The 20,059-nt window shown below is 37.6% G+C and overlaps 3 protein-coding genes across 10 annotated transcripts in view; all 3 read right to left on the minus strand.

Annotated features, from left to right (window-relative positions):
• Positions 1–848: 848 nt before the first annotated feature.
• On the minus strand, positions 849–2,467 carry phpt1 (phosphohistidine phosphatase 1). The gene is made up of 3 exons (XM_088435484.1): positions 2,139–2,467; positions 1,517–1,644; positions 849–1,414 (listed from the first exon to the last, which is right to left on the minus strand). Exons 1-3 carry the CDS (start codon positions 2,302–2,304, stop codon positions 1,322–1,324), a joined length of 387 nt encoding a protein of 128 aa, XP_088291610.1. The 5' UTR covers positions 2,305–2,467; the 3' UTR covers positions 849–1,321.
• Positions 2,468–2,913: 446 nt separating this feature from the next.
• Positions 2,914–10,006, minus strand: LOC148411464 (ectonucleoside triphosphate diphosphohydrolase 2-like). The gene is made up of 9 exons (XM_088435465.1): positions 9,371–10,006; positions 8,442–8,559; positions 7,801–7,951; positions 7,248–7,407; positions 6,685–6,912; positions 4,311–4,580; positions 4,067–4,186; positions 3,730–3,864; positions 2,914–3,624 (listed from the first exon to the last, which is right to left on the minus strand). The coding sequence occupies exons 1-9, from the start codon at positions 9,485–9,487 to the stop codon at positions 3,409–3,411; spliced, it is 1,515 nt and encodes a 504-aa protein (XP_088291591.1). The 5' UTR covers positions 9,488–10,006; the 3' UTR covers positions 2,914–3,408.
• Positions 10,007–11,635: 1,629 nt separating this feature from the next.
• The window catches only part of LOC148411465 (glutamate receptor ionotropic, NMDA 1), a 38,408-nt gene continuing 29,984 nt past the window's right edge, over positions 11,636–20,059 (minus strand). For 4 of the 8 annotated variants that reach the window (XM_088435447.1, XM_088435446.1, XM_088435445.1 and 1 more), the window contains 3 exons: positions 17,675–17,701; positions 16,977–17,087; positions 11,636–13,477 (listed from right to left, as the gene is read on the minus strand). In XM_088435447.1, the coding sequence (XP_088291573.1) occupies positions 13,409–13,477; positions 16,977–17,087; positions 17,675–17,701 (207 nt within the window). In that variant the 3' untranslated portion in view covers positions 11,636–13,408. The remainder of the gene's footprint in view (positions 13,478–16,976; positions 17,088–17,674; positions 17,702–20,059) is intronic. The other 4 variants (XM_088435451.1, XM_088435450.1, XM_088435449.1 and 1 more) reach the window with 2 other exon arrangements.

Here is a 20,059-nt window from a genome sequence, read left to right on the forward strand (position 1 = left end):
TTCTCCCAGCATGCAACTCCATTATAAATATCACCACAGTGTACTAAAGCACGGTGACAAATGAATGTGCGGAAATTTCCCATAGAGCACATACACGTAAACTTGTGATCACAACTTGCACATTTATACAGTAACTTGTCATGGCTAGAATGCCATTTAGTTTGGGGATTGGCATAATTTACTCAAACCATTTTTTTCAAGGGTGAGCTATGTATGAAATGTTGGATGAGGATAAAACCCTCAGTGTTGGTAAAAGTAAAAAAAATAAATAAAAAAAATGTATTTTGAGATACTTGTCATCAGTCAAGCAACATAATTAAGGCTAGGTAGACTGCCGATTGAGTCGCTTCAAATTATATTCCAGGACTATTTTGGACGAAATGTTCCTTCTGATTCTGCTTCTTCTGTCAGAATGAGTATCTTAAAGCATTTATACATTTTATACTATAGCCAGGGTTTATATACTAACACCAACAACATTGAGCACATCTGTGCATAAAAGCACAAGAGAATGTTTTATTGTTTTACTGATTGCCAAACCAGTTTAGGCAGCATCATTCATTATGAAACTATGGAGACAATTGAAAAGATTACAGAACACGTTTTGTCCTTGAGGCCTTTCCAGCAGAACCTCGATGGTGCATGTAAGGTCAGACACTGCATGAAAAATAATCCAATATGGAAATACATAGTTTGAACAATGATTATGAGAACCTTTGAGAAGTGAAAAGGAGAAATATCTCAACAAGAAAAGATTGTAACTAAATCCATGGACGTACTGTTTATTTTTTACATTAAATAAGCACTGTCATTATTTTTTTTTACTTATTAAATCATAAGAAACCCCATTTCGCAGTGTGTCAATTTATTTTGATATGAACTCATGTTTCCAAATGAACACCATACAATGAGATTCAATAACAAAGCTGTATCAAAATTTCTGCCTTGTCCAACAGTTAAATGCTATGTATGTACGTAGTATGGTTATAACAATATGTTCAATATTTACAAGTTTGTAGCGAAATGGAAAAAGTGAGGGGAAAAAAAACACCTTAAAATGGCAATAAAATAAATTCTGAAAATTTTAGTAGTATTTTATTGAATAATCTATTTCCTAATTTGATCTTTCGATGCCCCAACAAATAAAGTCATCACTGCCAAACAATGTGACCAAAAATGGCAGCGACAGCGACTAGTGGTATATGAAAAACATACATAATAATACAGGAGGGAATTATGGTATGGAAAGTCTATAATGGTGGTGTTCAAGTCAATTTAAGCAGTTATGTACTTATAATGTAATATTTTGTTGCAGTCCATTTCAGTATCCTTCGTTATCCCAGGTCACCTCATATTCCGGATATTGAACTTTCAGTTTCTCCGTGGTTATTGCATGGTTTGCTCTTCCGAACCCCTAAAAGGGAAAGCGTCACAGAAATTGTCAGTTGCAATTGTTAACTCTACTGTTTGCCAATATTTGAAGTGAACGTGACAGTGTGCTTAAGTGAACACTCACCACAGAGTAGCCGTAAACATGGATCTTCTTAGCCTGGGCATCATGTCTGATCCTTCCCCCTCCCACACACTCACAGTCCAGGAGTCCATCCTTTTCCAACTCCTCAGAAACCTTATCGTAGATATCCCCTGACAAGCAAAAAGAAATGATTTCATGTAAATATGTGCACTAAAAAAGTTTAATGTTTATGAATACATTAAGCACTTATTATACGGAATTCATTAACAGTCACGGGGATGGAATTACGTATTTTCTAACCGCACTGTTTGTTTACCATTACACACATTTGATGCGGTTTAATTCCAGCTGGTGCTTATTTGTTTTTATCTTTTTTTTTTTATATCAGATGGTAGTTCATGTCCAGGTTGCGCAGTTTGTGGTGTTGTGGCGCCATCTCACGTTACGCAACTGTGGCATGCGACGTAGATTGTGTGTGTGTGTGTGTGTGTGTGTATTTGTGTGTGTGTTTCAAGCTAAGTAACTTGACTTGCGTAACGTGAATGTGAAACCGAGTTTTGATGACAGAATTCTGAACTGTAGTATGCAGTAACGGAAATAGTCACACTGAACTCGTGTTTTTTTTTAATTCATTATTACCGTTCTTCATAATTGTGGAACTCACCGTGGAACTCTGCCCAGCCATATCCACGGACTATATCTACTTCCGAGTCATCTCCTTCCTCCCGGCTGTGGACTCTGATGAGGACGTACTTAAAGACACCTGAGGGATCGATGTCTGCCTGAGAAATATTTACCATGCGGGCAGCCGCTTTTGTTTGGGTGCACATCTCTACGCAACTTAAGGTCCACACGAGCAAGAAAACTAGCAAACTACGGTTTCCTACTTTGACTGCAAATTCCGTTTTGGCCTGTATAAATGCGTGAACAAGCAAGGAAATGTTTATTTACATGGCTACGGGGTACAATTTTCCGTATTCACTCACTTCCGATATTGCCAAACTACTTCCGTTCAACGCTATTCAAAATATTTGTAAATTGTTTACTATATCAAAATAACTTGAGCGGTATTTGGATGCTTAACAACTAATTTCAACGCGTTGCATCATCGTCTATCACTTGAAAAATTACAAAAAGTAACTTGTTGTAAAAAAGCGTATAACAACACTTACGCGCTCAAGTTATATATTTTTTAATTTGGAAAGGAACGGAGCCAGAACAGCTAGTTCCTCCAGCCGTAGCTTTTTATTTATTTGTTTATTTATTTTAAGAAAATCTTTATTAAGGCAAACAAAACCAGCACCCCCCCCCCCCCCCATATGTTACAATTATAAAAATTATAAAAATATGCCATCAATTACACAAGTGTGATTACTTTATTTTGATTCAAATGAATAAATCACATTCAACATCATTTCAATTGACTCCACTATAAAATGTATGTTACTTAAACACATGGTAAGTGACATATAGAAAGCCCACAGCAGAGTACTGACAAAACAAAATAATTGCAGTTTACCTGAAAATGTCCTTATTATAACTGTAAAACAGAAATAGCACCTCTATCTGCAAAGAACTAAAATAAAGGCCAATATTTTACTGAACCAATGTGGTGTTACGTTTCAAAACACATTTACAATTGTGTTCTTTCTGTATTACATTAATTGAATAGAACTTTTGCAGTATGTATTCTACTGTGTTGTCCATCACACATTCTGTATACAGTATCAGTGAAATTAAATGAATACATTTGGAGTATGATACATAATAAGTCACTTTATAGGAAAGTTTGACATCCTTACAAAAGCATGAGCTCAAAATTTTTTCAACACTTCACATTCTTATTTAAATCCAGGGTAATATACAAGGCGCATACAGTGTAAACTGTACAACAGTCAATATTTTTTTTGATGGCACTGTGCGCCATTGCAGGTCTAGATAGCTCTGTCATTGTGTCTTCTCTTTTTCCACTCAAAGAATCGAAACGTGATGAAGACCAGGACGGTGACTAAGAGCAGCACAAAAAGAACTGTAAGGCTTTCCCATACTCCTGGTGCTAATGCCTTCCATGTTCGAACTTTTTCTGACGGCAGCAAATTACTCAGGCTCAACATGTAGCCCAAAGCCCACCCAACTGAGGCGTCACCAGCCTGCAGGAGCAAACACAAAATGTGATTGGAACATACGCCTACAATTTCTTTGGTAAAAAAAAAAAATAATAATCTAGGATACACTCGATTGTTAAAGCTTTTCACCTTCTTCTTGAAAGAAATGTGTGAGAATGATTTTTCGTCAAAGCTGTAGCCTTTGAGGAGGAGAACCTTGACAAACACAGTGGAGGCACAATAGTCCCGCAGGCGAGATGCTTGATCTGGAGCAAGCTCCAGCATCTAAATGAATGCGTTAAAAAAATAAAAAATAAAATAAGCTGCACATTAGTGTGAATTTAACATAGCAAGCAAAAATGATGCCATTTACAGAAGAAACAACATTATTAGTTATTATCACATTATACAAAATGTGCAATTGTGCATGTATACTATTATAAGACACAGTCAACCACAAATGAACTATTTTAAAAATATATAATACCTGAGTGTAACTCATCTGGCACACTATTTTAGCAGCCTCCTCCATTTGTTCAGGAGTGCTCACTGTGATACCAGTGATGCGCTGCAGGAAGGAATGAATGTAGAAGAAGGCCGAAAATGCCTGTTTAAGAAAACAAGTGACATATTTGCATGTGCACTGAGAGGACGCATCCACTTAAAATCAATGTATTTCAATGGTAATGTGTGTTTATTCTTTTCAAGAGCAAACATTACCAAATTCTTACCATGAAGCTGCCGGTCACATTGGGCTGAAAGACTTTATCAAAGGAGCAGTGAGAAAAGGGGCATCTGTCGAAGGAGAAAATCTCTGACACATTGCCCACACATTGCTCATAATGTCCACTGCCTTGTATGAGCAGCAAGTCTTGCGCTTTATAGGTGCTCGGTTTGTACTTGGATGTACATGGAGAGCTGAATATACTGTCCAGATTAACTTTAACCGAAGAGTCTGCTGGATGGCATGGGTGAGTGACTGATACGGAATAACCCTGAGACTGAAAGCAAAAAAGAGAGAAAGATGGATGAAAAACGTTTCACATTTCTTGACATTTCACATTCAAGATTCAAGAGTTTTATTGCTGTATGCATAGTAATTCTACACAAAGAAATTTTTATTCTGTTCACTTCTCGGAGCAGACTACATTCTATAATCGAGCAAATAATAAAGTAAAAAAACAAAAATACAGCAATAGAGCAATAAGGGCAATAATAATGAACAACTAAGAATAAAAAAGAGAAAGAAAAAGAATAAAAAGAATGGAGCAGATTGGGTGAAAAGACATAAGGAAGATAGGGTAAATTATCATGTAGTGCAAAATACTATACAGCAACAAACACTGGTATGGTGATTTCTGGATTTTTGAGCACACGAGTATGAACCTGACTTTAAAAGGACAATGTGTAAGATTTAGACCATTTTTCATTAAAAACGAATAATTAAATGATTATAAATTTCAAAATCTTGCAAATAAATGTGTTCTTAACAACCAACAGTATGTTTTAAATATAATCGTAAGTCTACACTGGTAAATGGAGCACATCTAGACAATGGTCAATGCAGCCCCCCCCCCCGCTGTCCGTAATGAAAAACAGTCTAAATCTCACACATTGTCCCTTTAAAGAAGAAAAACAGTGTGTAGTACAACATTTGTAAATACAATATCTAGGCCGCATAGGATTCTAAACAGATACTAAGCAGATAACCACATTCTAACATTGTTTATCTATGCGGGTAAATGTCACACTGAGAGATTTTTTTTTTTTACTTTTAACATGCCTTTGTAAGTCGCCTTTCAAATGCAAATTTTTCTTTGTACCCATGCTTTATTCAGTCCCCTGGTTAGGCTTCAAAGGATGTGATAAAAGCATCCTTTTTTGTCTCGAAATGATGGTAATATCCACTGCACAAGTAATCCATTTAGATGTGATGTGCTGTCACAAAATCAAGCGTACTTGCTCACAGCAACAAACATTGGTACTGTAATTTCTGGATTTTTGAGCACACGAGTATGGGCCGTCTGTGTTGAACTTCTGAGTTCAACAAACTCAAAAGATGAGTTTTGAGTTCATGACAAAAGACATACTGTAATTTGGATAATGTCAATTTTGAGATTTCTCCAAAAATAATCTCCCTAAGATCCCTATTTTCATTTCACAACAGCATAAAAGTTCAGATTTCAGTCAAAGTTTATGAAAATACCTTTTTCGGACTGTGTCAGAATTATAAGATGCAACATCAAAAATGTAACTGAAAATCCATTTTTGTAATGAACGCAGGTTGTAACATAAGATATTTATTTAAGATATTGAGGCCAAAGAACCATTTTTTCAACCAATTTCTGTTGCGAAAACAAAATTCCTCAGATTAAACTTCCTGAATGTTTGCACTCATTTTTTCTCCCTAAAAAACTGGTTGCTTTGGATTTTATACATATGCTCAAACTTTAAATGTGTTTTACTCAAACTAGGGATTTCATCTAAAGCAGTGGTTCTTAACCTGGGTTCGATCGAACCTAGGGGTTTGTTGACTCAGTCTCGGGGGTTCGGTGGAGCCTCCGCCACAGAGGTTCACCCCTCAGTCCAGTCTGCAGTTAGTGGGCACAGTCATTGAAAGCGTCCTGCTCTGAGATTTCCTACCATGCACTGTGTTAGTTTTGCTATTTGAACAAGGTGATATTAATGCACAATTCATTTTGTGCATCAGTAAAAAAAAAAATAAAAAAATCACATTTTATTTTTTACCAAAGAAGGGTTCGGTAAATGAGCATATGAAACTGGTGGGGTTCGGTGCCTCCAACAAGGTTAAGAACCACTGATCTAAAACAACATTCAGATTGTAATTTCGTCAGTTTTGAGCAACCCCCATGAATGAAATGTCATTTTAAAGGGAACTGTGTAGGATTAGAATATATAGATGTCTCAATTTTTATTTAATGAGACATAAGCCTGAGTTTGTGAAAACATGTGACATATATGATGATGTAAATTGGAATTACAGTATGTCATCTAAAAACATGCTTTATCTCAATATCTGTTGTTTTTTTTTTAATAGATAATGCAACATTGTGCTTATATTTCAGCTGCAATCAAATGAAGTACCTTGACAATGTGGGCCAGCAGCCTCTTGAGGACCTGATCCTGCCCGTAGCAGAGGAAGCTGTGTGTGTAAAGAGAGTACTCTTGACCATACAGACGTAGCTTCATCATGTCCTTCTCATCCTCCACTCGCTGCCGAGTCACAAATGTTATCTGGGTGGAAGCACCACCGAAATCGAGGGCCCCGACTGTGGGCCTTCCTGAGTTGAGCCACTGCCCTACAAAACCGTACTGGAAAGGAATGACAGTAAAACATCAATTTAGTGTTCTCTATCTAAAAAGTGATGTTTTTCAAACAACAATGACAGTTGTAGCACTTTCATTGTCCACCAATACAGACATTACAGTGGCCCGGAAGTGCAAATTACACAAAAAAAAAAAACAAACAAAAAAACTAAGCAAACAAAATGGTAAGGGAATGCAAGAAAAAAAGAGCATGCAAGAAAAAAGGAGCACGTAAGAAAAAGAGCACACAAGAAAAAAAAACACTCAAGAAAAAAGGAGCAGTGTGACAAGAATGAAATTCTTTCCTTTGATAAGGATATCCGCAATGATTTCACCATTACCTTGATGAAATTCTCTAGGAGGTAGTTGACAGTGACCCAGCCATATGCTCCCTCCTCTTGACCAGACAGAATGGCGGCCCCCTGGTAGCTGAAAGGGTATGACTGGATTTTACGGCCAACTTCTTGTAGAATTTGAGTTGACTGCTCCGGATTGGAAATGCTAGGAGGGAGAAACAAAAAACATTTGGGGTATCTGCTATATTCAATAAACAATCTGATACGATATACTTCAAAAATAGAGATATACTTTTTTTTTAATCGGAACTTCAATTGTCAAAAGTTATAAAGGGTTTCACCATAACTCATTTGCATCATAGGAATGTGCAGCATTTTGATGCCAACATTGATGATACAATACCGAACAAAAGTTGACACAATGCAGTAGATTTACTGTATGTGTCATCAATTCACCCTTCTATTCACCCATCCATTCATCCATCCATCCATCCATCCATCCATCCATCCATCCATCCATCCATCCATCCATCCTTGCGTGCTCAGTCAATCTCAGGGCACACACAGACAAACAAACAACAATCACACACTGACTCACTGCAGAAGCCTCATGCCAGCTGTGGCACCCAGGTACACAGGTGTAACTGTGTGTCTGTGCGCAGGGACGTCGTGCGCCGCCTGGTCTAGACACACTTCCAAACTTTGACCTGCTGCTCCCTCTTGGCCTGCATAGCTGGATATCCCACCCCCTAAAAGAGGAAAACGCTCATCATGACATGATTTATGTTTTGGCTTGAGCATGTTATCATATATATCAGTATATGAAGTACCTGGAAAAAAATACTGTTAAGGTACTGGTTCTTGATTGAAGGAGACATAATTTGTAAACGAGACAAAAAGTCACTCATACCAGTTATTAAGCAGCACCTAGGTAATGATAAATTTAGTCTGAACACCAATTAAAATGAAATTATCTATGGTAGTTTCATTTTAAGAATTATGACTTAATGAATGATATGCCATTTAGTTAGTTAAATAACAGACAGTATACAGAAAATGCTCATTATAATAAATATGACAACATTAAAAGTCGAAGAGAATTTTTTTTTAAAGCCTTTTCTTTCTAGTTTTGCCCTCTAAACAATAGGCCAAGACCAAGACTAGGCTTGGTCAAGTAGTATAGAATGTGGACAAGTAGTATAGAAAACGTTTGGATGTAAATAATCAAGTGAAACCTACCCTTCGCATGGCATTCACTGTGCTGGGTGACCACACCGGTGCCATTTTGCTTGTCTGCAGGCCACTTGTATACAAATAAGGATGTGTGTGAGGATCCGGCATCCAAAACAATTCCGTACTACAAGATAGTGGGAAACAAATAAGTGGTTAAACACTGGTACATGCTGTTCGATTGTACGGCCCACAAAAACGGGTAGTTTGTAGTTTAGATTCGAGATGTGTATTTTGTGACACATATCCACATACAGTACAGTATATAAAAAGAAACACCCTTTGTAGCCTTTATTGTGCACAATCAGCAGACATTTGAGATGACATTTGAAGCGGTCAGGGTATACCCAAAACTAAAATAGGTTAGGTACTGTATCGCTCTGTCTCGCAATCCCCCTTTGAAATGCAAAACAAACTTAACTACTTCATGACAAACGCGTTATCTGAAGGTGAGTCAAACCAGACAAAACATCATAAAATTAAAAGTTAAATTAAAAATTTCGTACAACCTGAGTAATTTAGTTGAATTACACATTGTATGACCCCACTTATGTTTAGATCTTCCACTGTATTCTGTTTAATCAAATATTATATTATAACTGACATTATATTGACAATAATAAATACACGCTCATAAGTAAGGCACCAACATAAGACTATTTCTACAAGCATAGGACAACAAGCAAATGTTTATTTCTTTTTACAAGTCATTCAGGGTACATAGATACGGTGAAAAGCAATGTGGTCTCTGATAAATTCATAAAATAACAATTGCGATTAATAGAAATTCTAAGAATGTTGTTTAAAATATGTAGATCTAAATTAAAACCAGTGCCAAAGATTCCTCCGGGTAACCGCACCTCATACAGCGTTTGTTGACATGTTGACCAACCTCACACTATCACAGATCCAATAATAACCCATGTGAGCGACCTTACCATAAACCCGGGCACCTTGGGAATGTCTTCGCTTGGCACAGTGAGGAGCAGGACTGCGGCCAAACCGAGCACCAGCAAAACGATGAGAGCGGCAGGATGAGCTGCACACTGAGCCATGACCGAGGCAAAAAGAAGCTCACCAGACAACTCTGAAGCAGAATGTGAATGTCTCAAGTGGAAGTCAGTCCAGCTCCTGCACTCCTTGTTTACATGCTATTGCAGAAAGTAACATTTACAATTGTTGGATTTATGATCCTCCCCACGTCTCAGCTCCAAGGCTACTCGTCCTGTGAAAGGAACAATGTTTTTAGTCAGAGCTGAATTGATGTGAAGCGAAGCCTGATGCGCATTTGTTGCTTGGATTAAGTCTGAAATTCACGTTTTCTTGACAAAGCACACAGTTGTTCACTCGTGTGATGAAAACAATTCATCTTGGGCTGGCAGGGATCCACATTGTAGGTGATTGGACTGAGGAACTGCAGGGCTGCTTGCTGTTTTTGTCTTGTATTTGCATATAAATGAGTGCAGCTCCTAAGCTGGCTTGCAAATCGTATCCTCTTTTCAATGGAAAGTTAAACTAGGAAGTGAAGTTTTCCACAGAGGACTCAATTGGTGTTGCTGCGATTTTGCAACAATATCCACCAATAAAGTGTTAATAAAAATAAAAGCTGTATTTTAATTATTAGTGATGCATGTGCCCCCCCACACACACTATAGTGTGTTGTTATTGTTTTGATTTTAGTATAAAAATGTTTTGACTTTAGTATATTATTTGCAAAAATCCTAATTACCAAAATTATCTCAGTTTATCAAAAGAAAAAGCAGTGCAAATCCATAAATTGTAGGAATACAAGTAAATAAGTTCAATTCATAGAAAAAAAAAGTAACCAATCTCAAACAATTACCATTTCATAAAGGTGTTTGAAACCTTAATTGCCATCCACCATAGAAGGGTAAAATTTACAGCAAAAACTGGATGATGACCATAGAATTGAAAGATTGCAAATGTTATTTGTTTATTCATTTTAAATATTTATTGAGACAAAGCAATTGAGAAGCATTTCTCATTTACAAAGCCGACATGGACCAACTTGACGTTCAGTGTCTTGTCCAAGGACATTTCAAAAGCAGGTGGTGGGTGCTCAGTTCAAAACATGATCCTCCGATCAATAGATGGTCCACAGCCACCCCCGCCTACCTCTTTTAATTCATTATAAATTCAACTGGACCGTAGCCAATTTCATTTGGCAGAGATAGAAATATCTTACATCATATTAAGATCTGTTTTCTCAGTATTAAGATTTTCATCATTAAGCATTAAGATTTTCATCATTATACAATGGTCTGATAATTCTGTTGACCAACTTGCATTTTTGTCGGACTGTTACCGTCAGTTTGGATGTAAATACAAATGTAAGAAAGCAATGAATAATTAAAAAAAAACAAAAAAAAAAAACATTTAAAAGTGTCCTTTGCAAAAAACAAGAAGTTTGGGTTCATCAAACTACAACAGTCAACAAAATGACTTCAAAGTCTGAAAACAGAACACCAACGACAACAACGAACCAAAAACATCCGAAAGCAACCAGAAAACCTAAATATATCAGCTCACACTAATACAGCAAATTGTACACTGTAAATTCCCGTCTTGTGTGAAATATGTCTTACAACGTTACCATCACTCTATCATTACCACTACACAGTGTTTCAGAATTAAATTTGAGCTCACTGTTCAAGTTGTGAGACGGGAGTTAGCTGACATTTTTCTAGCTAGGAACGTTTTCAGAGTCGTTGTCTTCTGTTTGAATAGGAATGAGAAAAGCTAGCAGTTCAATTTTAGACTCAAGGTGCTACTGACAAGGTAAATGACTGAACACCTGTGACCAAAATGTGAAAATGAAAAGACACTAAAATATACCAAATTGGTAAATTTATCCTGCCTGGCCTGTGTGATCAGCACCCCTGAACCTCCCCTTCCAAGGTCTCAAACAATAAATGACCTAGTATTGAGTTGACTTTTAACAACCTAAACTTAACTTAAACTTTACTGTTCTTCTGTGAGTGTGAATGCCAGTGAATAAATATTATAAGATAGAAGATGGATCAATTCAGCTGCTGAAAGTTAGATGGAAATGGCTCCCCCAACAATACCAAAGCTATGTAATGGATGAAGGCTATATGAGGTGCACTTATATCGAGCTGTATCAACAGTGTGGATCATAAAAATGGTTTTAGATGCGGGCGATAAATAATTTAAAAACACAATTTTGGGACTTGCAAGTAGTTTATTTACAGTCCTATTAACAAAATGCTTCAATGAATTAAGAAATCTCGGAGTTCTTCCAATATATTAAACGTGTGCATGCTTGTATTACACAATGTGTGCATGTTGGTGTGTGCATGCGTGTGTGTGCAAGTGTGTGAATGAATAAATAGTAAAAGACATTCTCAGCATCAATCATAACAAAAGATCGCTATACAGTTTCCCATTCTTATCGATACTAGATCAAACTGTTAACATTTCATTCAGTACAAGTGCAACACTCATTTCAAATCCACATGTTCAGGGGGGAAAAAAAGGAAAGAAATATTATAGGCGCGGTAATAACATGTCAGCATGCAGGCCGGAGTAAATTGCTAAGAAAATCATGGAATTAAGAATGTTTGGCACCTTGTGATTGTGCAAAATGTTACAGCTTCATTTGAAATCAATCTGATGTTGTTAATTAGTGCAGAATGGAAATAATAATAATAAAAAACAAGGTCTTGTGATTTTATGTCAGAGCGTACTTTTAGCAGTTTGGAAATGCCCTCTCAGCGTAAAGTGCTAAGTGGTGTTGGACACCAGGCAGGCAGTGGTTTCTCAGCTCCAGAAATTAGGAAAAGGCCTGTTTTTGCATCCAACCAACGCTTGCAAGCTTAGCAAAGCTTCAAATTCACTCAGGCTCCTTCATGAAAAAGTTCCCCAGCAACAACAACTGCCACAAGGAAGGTTTTTCACCAAAGAATGAGTGCTGGTTGGCTGAAAAACCCGGCCTTTTGATGCAACCCTTTGGAGACCGGAAAAGAGAGAGACTGCAGCAAGGAGAGAGGAAGACAGAGGGCAGCCCCAAACAAAACATGGCTTAGAGCATAAAAATATTAGTTTGCAGTTTTATCAGGCTCCAAAATAAATGCTTTTATCTTCTAGAAATGAACATGAATAAATAAACAAATCAAGTGATCTATATTTTGAGAAGAAATTCATCATATAACTAAACAACATGCATATGGCATTTCAGTGTACAACTAAAAAGGTGCCGATGCAGTTTACAAAGCCGGAATAATAACTGTTAACATAAATATATGAACAGTGACGTTTAAACACAAATAGATCTCACACACGCATGCTTTCGTTATGACCATATACTTATCACTAGGCTCCTTCGTGATTAACCGTACACTTATCACTAGGCTCCCAAGTAGTGCTTCCCAATGAAATAAATCAAACTGAAGCTATTTTAAATTGTCTAATGGTCACACAAACAATTCCTTAGAGGAAGCTTACAGGACATATATTGCAGAATTGTGCCCTCAAAACTAAATATTAAAGTAGTTTATAGCTTCTATTTGGAAGTGATATTTTACAGTACTGGTATTAAAACTGGCTTATTGTTACTAAATGGCACCAGAAAGCTATGAGGCAGGTAAGAAAACTGGAATAAACGACAAGGTTAATTAAGTAAATACGTAAGTAAAATGACAGAAAATATTAACTACATAGGTAGTATTTTACATACTGTATGGAAAAGAAAAGTGGATATGTAGTTTCAGATGGCTCTGTGCATGCTCAGGGATCCTACAAACATCTACCTGTATGGTCAGGTAATCCTGACTGTTCAAAAGGTGCAAATTGAGATTTTTGAGCCACATATCCAGCTCCTCTGCAAGATCCACTGGCTGGTCAGTGAAAGGATGAGCGAGATGAATATCTTCTCGCGTCACCTTCCTCTTCTTCTTTCCTCTCTCTTGGCCGGGCAAAAGCGGGGGTCAAGTTCCCTACACCACAGTGCTGACGGACGGGTCAGACAAATTGAGTTGTCCCGTGATGTCAGTGGGTGGGTATTGCTGCAGAGGTGGAGAGAAAATGGGAGGAAGGAATAACACACATGGGGGTCATTTCCTGTCAAAAATATAAAACTAAAATGTTGTAGATGTAGTATTGGATTATTTGTATTTTGATTTAAATGCAACACTTCAGCACAATTTTTCAACCCCTCTGAGGCTGTTTTTTTTTTTTTTTTGTACAAAACCTTTAGTGCCCGAGCGAAGACAACAGCACATTTGAATCATGACTTCCTTCAAGGGAAAGTTTTCTTCGACGTGCAGACTTTTTGTACCTTTGCACAAGAGACGTCTTGCTTCATTTTAGCACATTCAGGAAAAGACAAATGCCATTTTGGGTTGTTTTCAAAGTGCTGTTGCTGAGCCATCATGTTACCACTATGCACTTCATCATAAGCAGAGTAGAGTAAATTATAGAGGAGCAGCAAGACTTGGTTTCCATGCAGGTTGGTAGTTGCTATGGTAACAGGGATTTTGCTTGATTGACTTTCGCCTTGAGAATGGGGTCTGTCTGCCGCAAGCCACATTATTCCGTGTTTGCATTTTTTTTTCTCTGATTTGCAAACCTGATTACGGAATTATAAAATGTAGTCAACAATAACATGTTCTTTTAATTTGTGCAGATGCACTGTGTGCTTAAATTAATGACTGGCTTTAGTCATCACTTAAAACTGGGAGCCATATGCAGAAATATGAAGGAGTATTAGGGCTACTAAAAAAAATAAAAAAAACGACGGATAAAAACTATATCAAAAAGTAAAGTTATAATTCCATTAAGTTATTGTTAAAATTTCCCAATGAACATAAAAACAGCAGGCTGAGCTGGGCCGTTGCTTCTCTCCAGCGACTTGGCATGAATTAAGGAACACTTTAATGAACGCAACAAAAATGGTGGTCAATTGATGGTCAAAATGGTCAATTCAGCTTTTCTTCAAACATCTACAAATTACATTAAACTATTCCCATTAATGATGATTTGAATTTGATTGTATTTTTCACGTTCACCATATTTTTCCATCTGAATAGTTATGGTCTTGACCTTTTTGTTCCCAGGCTTTCCTCTACTAACATTTATATTGTAGTATCTGAAGTGCTTACGTTTGTATCTGTGGTTACATAGAATTATCGTTTTTGTTTTCAGTGAAGCCCTAATACAGTAAAACAGGAAAGACATCCACACTAGAGATACATACAAGCCCTGTATTACACTGGTCAACCGATTTTTCTTTTCATATACCAAAGATATTCTACTGGTTTCTGCGTAATTTTAGGTTGCTGACTCTGAAAATGACATCTACTTCTTTGAAATGGCTCCAAGTGTTTTTCTCCCCTCCTGTCTCTCTTTGAATTAACTGTGATAATAAATGTGCTTTGACAGTTGAAAAAAAAAACAAAAACCTTCCTTTGTTACTCAATGTAGCGTTTGTGCTTTATTGCCCTCTGTTTTGTATTTGTTTACAAATAATGTTGCCTTTTGTCTAAATTGGTACTTGATTATTGAATAAAACATGATCTGCATATAGAAGGCTCGGTGATAGAGATTTTTGTCTTTCACAAAATTGCATTTAAAAATTAAAGAATACTGTATGGACATGCTTGTAAAGACAGCCATTGCCTCGTCAATGTTGCGGCCAAGAGATGGTATTATTATTATTATTATTATTATTATTATTATTATTATTATTATTATTATTATTATCATCATTATCATCATCATTATTATTGTTGTTGTTGTTGCTGTTAGAATGTTCTCATTTATCGTTAGCACTTTAGAAAAAAATAATATGGCAAAACCTAGAGCCATTTTGGAAAAACAAATGTCAATTTTGAATTTTAACAACATAAAAATACGCTATAACCGAGCGTTATCTTCAAGAACGGATGTCCCCCATTAGTTTGACCTTCAGGTTCCTGCTCATGGCACACAGCTCCTTCAAAAGCCTTTTCACAGTGACCTCTGCTGGGGTCACATGGAGCAGCAAAATAGCGATAGTACAGGCATACTATAAAATGGACTACATAGAGCTTATCACTAGACAGCACAACTAAAAGGGGTATTACAATGTTTTCTACTGTCACTACATCTATGACAGTTTGCATGCTTGTAGAGGGAGAAAGGAGTAGTGTGGCATGTGGGTGAGGGACACTGACACTAAAGTCCATTGATATCCATTCATGTAAAAGAAGAACATTCATAGAAAATCAAAAAATAAAGGTCAAAGACTGAGGATGGTAAGTATTTTAGTTCCACCTGGTGTTTTCACTAAATGCCGTTTTACTTTGAGCTTTTCCACTTAGGCTTCCAGACTGAAGAGAAACATAAACCAAAGTAGACAAAATAACATTGGCAACACCTCTTCCTTCTTTTCGGTTCTACCGCCGAACCTCAAGAATGGAGAGTAAAGGTAATTTTGTTCTTAATAAGAAAAATAATAAAATGAAATTGAACACAAGAGAAAGTGAATGACAATATTAAACAAACACTCACACTTGCACACACACACATAGAGAATCACTTTGCATTTGTGTGCTATGCGACGACTGGCGCTTGAACACTGAACTGCCTCAATTTGCGACAACCAGAGATTCAAAGAGGAATAAAAACAAAATAAGTCAGTTTGTATCGTCGCACAGTGAGATTCCACGGCCTCATATAAGTCACAAACAAAAGAAAGAAAAAGAAGATTCCACCACCTGCAAATACCCTGAAAAGTCACAGACAGTTCATGACAAGGACACTGAAAAATAAATAATATTTATGACAGCAAAATATGACAAAGCAAAAACAAATAATTATTTGAATATTGATGAAAATAAATCCACGAGTAATCCTGGAACAGACAGCTGGATCAGTTTGAAACCTTATTAGTTTTCTTCTCAGCAGGCTTGGCCATCAAATAATCACCTTGGAAATAGAAATTTGGATAAAATGATAGAACAGCACGACATGCTTCCAACCCCCAAATAAACAAACAAACAGACAAAGTGCAAGACTGATGCAAAGAAAAGGCGAAGACATAAAATATAAAGCTGCAAAAACACTGATCACAAACACTGAAAACACGCACGACCATTTACGGAACACGCATCACGACATGTCCGAGGACCAAACATTTTGCAGATTCCACAACCAAATCAGCAGCCCAAGACAAAGCACCACTGGCAGCTTTTTTTTTTTTTTTTTTTTTTAATCACCCCCCCTATTGTGGACTAATATCCCCCCTACGAATAGACGCCGGATATCGTCTCAAGCTAGCTCACGGCCTGACCTGACCTGCACTGAAGCACTCCAGTCAGTGGAGGCGCTATAGATGCTTGATGGTGGATCGAATGCTGAACTGACAGACAAGTGGCAGAGGCAGCTGAGCCCTGTGGATATGGATGAGTGGAGCATGGCACACCCTCGTGATCGGATATGGAGATGTGAGCAGAGAGGACAGAGGAGAAGAATATAGAGCGGGAAGAATAAACAAGGGAAGATGTTGCTTCTTGGTCTCCTTACCGTGTCTTTGGAGGACCTACGTCTCTTGATGCTGGAGGCCAGGGTGGTACTGATGGACCTAAAAGAGGCTTTCTTTTTGGGGTCGGGCTCTGCTCTACCACTTTTTCTATCCTAAAATGAATATATGTAGAAACATTATTCATGCTCTATGCCTGGGGAGATAACCTTGCTTTCACTTGGCTCTCCCGTTCCCAGCCACTCCAATAACCGACCTCAAGTGTAACGCTCTAATTGGATGGAAGCAAAATGAGCAAAGAGGAAGATAGAGAGTGTTCAGGATGTGAGAGTGGGTGTAACCGTATGATATGAGGGCACTCATAAATTTTATGCAAGCTGTCACACAGTTACCGCAAAGATGTCACGGTAGTCCAATCGTTGGGCTCCTAGAAATGCATTAGAATGAGTGATGGGTAGTAAAGATGTCAGCGGATGTGACAACATGTTTCACTAATTAAGCTATCCCAAATATTGCCGAAGCATTCGCGTTATAGTTTCGACTGCTCTTCATCAACAACACCCATTGTAGGGCTAAAAAAAAAATCTTGATTCTTACCAACGTTTCACCATGCATCCTATTTAAAAAGTTACAAAAAAGACTTTTAACCATATCCATCACCATCAGAGTGCCCCATCACTACTCTCAGTTCAACAATTGGGTGTTTGTGTGCATGTAAGAACTCATATTAAGGTATTCTTACATCCTGAGTCTCTAGAGTGGAAGATGGCTGCATAGGGAAAGAAAAGAAAAATAAAATAAATGTCCATCCAACTTATTATTTAAGAATATCCTTATGCATAAGCCAAGAGATAAGGAAAAGGGAAAATATTTTGGAAAAAAAGCCACTTAGCAAAGCAAACATCCACATTCAAAGCCAGGCAGATATGAAAAGTCAAGCTACAATAGGGTTAGTGGAGAGCCACTAAACGCATATGGGAGAGGGATACAACAGCAGTCATAAGTGAAGCCCATTTATAGTCATTATACCATGGAGGGTATAATGGAAATTCACCCCACACATTAGGGAATGAACTTAAATTAAATGCATTTTAATAATAAAAAGCAGACTCTAGATGCAAATCATACACCAGAAGTCAGCTGATGCGTCAAAGGAAAATACTTACAATATAGTTTATACTCAAAAGAAAGCATTGCATGAATCAAGTAAAATAAATGAGTGAGAGGGGGAAAAAAAGAAAAAAAGTAAGTGGGGGAGGTGTCTGGGAGGGGCAGGGCAGTGTGGGCTGAATTTCATCATGCTAGGACATTTCATGGTTGGATGAAAAGATAAGAAATGGCAAAACGTAGCATAAATAAACACAAAACAAACAGCATGACAAATTTATCATCTCCAGCACTGGCCCTGCTGTGCATCCTTTTCATCAGGTTACGTGTCCAACTTATTTTAAGGGCACATTTGTGCCATCCAGCACATTACTCTCAACCCCCTGATGACATGTGATCAGGTGGCGTGCGGGCAGTGGCAGGGATAGTCGGCATGATGAAAGCTGGCAGAAGGAGTGATTGGTACACGGCATTACGTGATTTGAACTAAGAATAACATGAATCTCCTGTTGGAAAATGACACTTTTTGTTAGTTTGAAATGACACATTTGGGCATCGCAAATTGTGAACCGTGTCTTCCTTCAGGAACAAAAAATATATATATATATATATATATATATATATATATATATATATATATATATATATATATATATATATATATATTTCCTTTTTTTTTTCAAACCTAATTGCTTTGACATTTTAGGCTTCTTGCACAGCCCTAGCCCTGCAGGGATTGGAGGGCCATCACATCGGTAGGGTAACTTGCAGCTGATTATTTCGACATAGAAAGAGGAGCGTGCAGCTATGGTGCATCCATCTTCATCATCATCATCATCAACATCATCATTATCATCATCAACTCAGATCACATGTTTTTTTTTATTTTTAAATGTTCAGACAGTGCACTACTGACTAACATTAAGATATGTGTGAGCCTAATTTGTAGCCAGTTGGTGATGCAGAGGTGAGCATCATGCTGAAAATTTGGGGCTGAAACAAGTCATCGAGTAATTCAAGTACCTTGGTTCAAAACAACCCCTGAAGAATTTTTACCCCCTTCTTAGCAAACAGGTCAGAAAAAAATATGCCAAAGTTTACCAAAATGTGCTGCTCCCAACTCTCGATACAATCAACCTTATGTTGTTGTGAAATCACGTTTGAGAGCGATGCGTGGTCAATAAAGTATTTAAGAGTTCTCAGCATATGGTAACCAAAATAGGCTTGAGGGAGTGAAAAGTAAACTCCAAGAACATATTTTGATTAGTCAGAAGTGTGCAATGTCTGAGGTTTCCCTTGTCTGTACATATGTATGGGGTTTTGTGCAATTTACCAACATGAGAATTTTCAGTAAAAACATCTTTTTATACATGATAGGACATATAAGCAGTCAAAAAAATTGCCAGCAATGGGGTTCCAGGGTCGCTGCACTGAGGAAGAAATAGACCACATACGCTGCAATGGTAGATTTTCCATGGTGATGGTTTTGTGTCCTATATAACCAAGTTGTCATTTTGCATTTGTCAAAACGAGATAAACATATCCGCACACCCAAACAGTATGAATAATGTCTGGCACAGGACATATTAGATTAGCTCAGCTCTTGGGCTCCCTCTGCACTCCTTGCATGAGCTCTTATTATAGCGGTTGATAGCGCAGTGAAGATCGTGTGTATCTTTAGCTCCAAGGCCCTGGTGATGGTTAATGAGCAAAGATGAGCGTGCTTGAGCCATCTTTGTTTAGCCTTGCAGAAAAAAAACGATGTAATCGTCGTTGACGTGGATCTAAAACATGCTGGTCCACTCTTGGCTAAGAGAGTCCCTCTCCTTCCTCCGTAATGCGACCCCACCCCCGCCCACAACCTACCCAGCATGCACTCGCCTGCTGTACACGTACACAAAATGTACATCCATGTCAGGACACGCACACCAAGCACATAGTAGTCAGCAAGATGACACACACTCTCAGAAGACATAAGTTTGCTGACAGGCACTTGTCATTTTATACTGTACCTTTTTCA

The sequence above is a fragment of the Hippichthys cyanospilos genome, chromosome 15 (genome assembly GCF_059441005.1).
Source record: "Hippichthys cyanospilos isolate Australia breed blue-spotted pipefish chromosome 15, RoL_Hcya_1.0, whole genome shotgun sequence".
Lineage (NCBI taxonomy): Eukaryota > Metazoa > Chordata > Actinopteri > Syngnathiformes > Syngnathidae > Hippichthys > Hippichthys cyanospilos.

What these genes read in the sequence shown, in the direction of transcription:
- phpt1 (XM_088435484.1), bottom strand. Translation starts at nt 2,304, where the DNA reads ATGTGCACCCAAACAAAAGCGGCTGCCCGCATGGTAAATATTTCTCAG. An exon ending in TGGCTGGGCAGAGTTCCACG is followed by an intron (nt 1,645 to 2,138) that starts GTGAGTTCCACA and finishes TTTGCTTGTCAG; the next exon opens with GGGATATCTACGATAAGGTT. An exon ending in ATGTTTACGGCTACTCTGTG is followed by an intron (nt 1,415 to 1,516) that starts GTGAGTGTTCAC and finishes TTTCCCTTTTAG; the next exon opens with GGGTTCGGAAGAGCAAACCA.
- LOC148411464 (XM_088435465.1), bottom strand. Translation starts at nt 9,487, where the DNA reads ATGGCTCAGTGTGCAGCTCATCCTGCCGCTCTCATCGTTTTGCTGGTG. An exon ending in ATGTGACCGGCAGCTTCATG is followed by an intron (nt 4,187 to 4,310) that starts GTAAGAATTTGG and finishes TTTCTTAAACAG; the next exon opens with GCATTTTCGGCCTTCTTCTA. An exon ending in ACATTTCTTTCAAGAAGAAG is followed by an intron (nt 3,625 to 3,729) that starts GTGAAAAGCTTT and finishes TTGCTCCTGCAG; the next exon opens with GCTGGTGACGCCTCAGTTGG.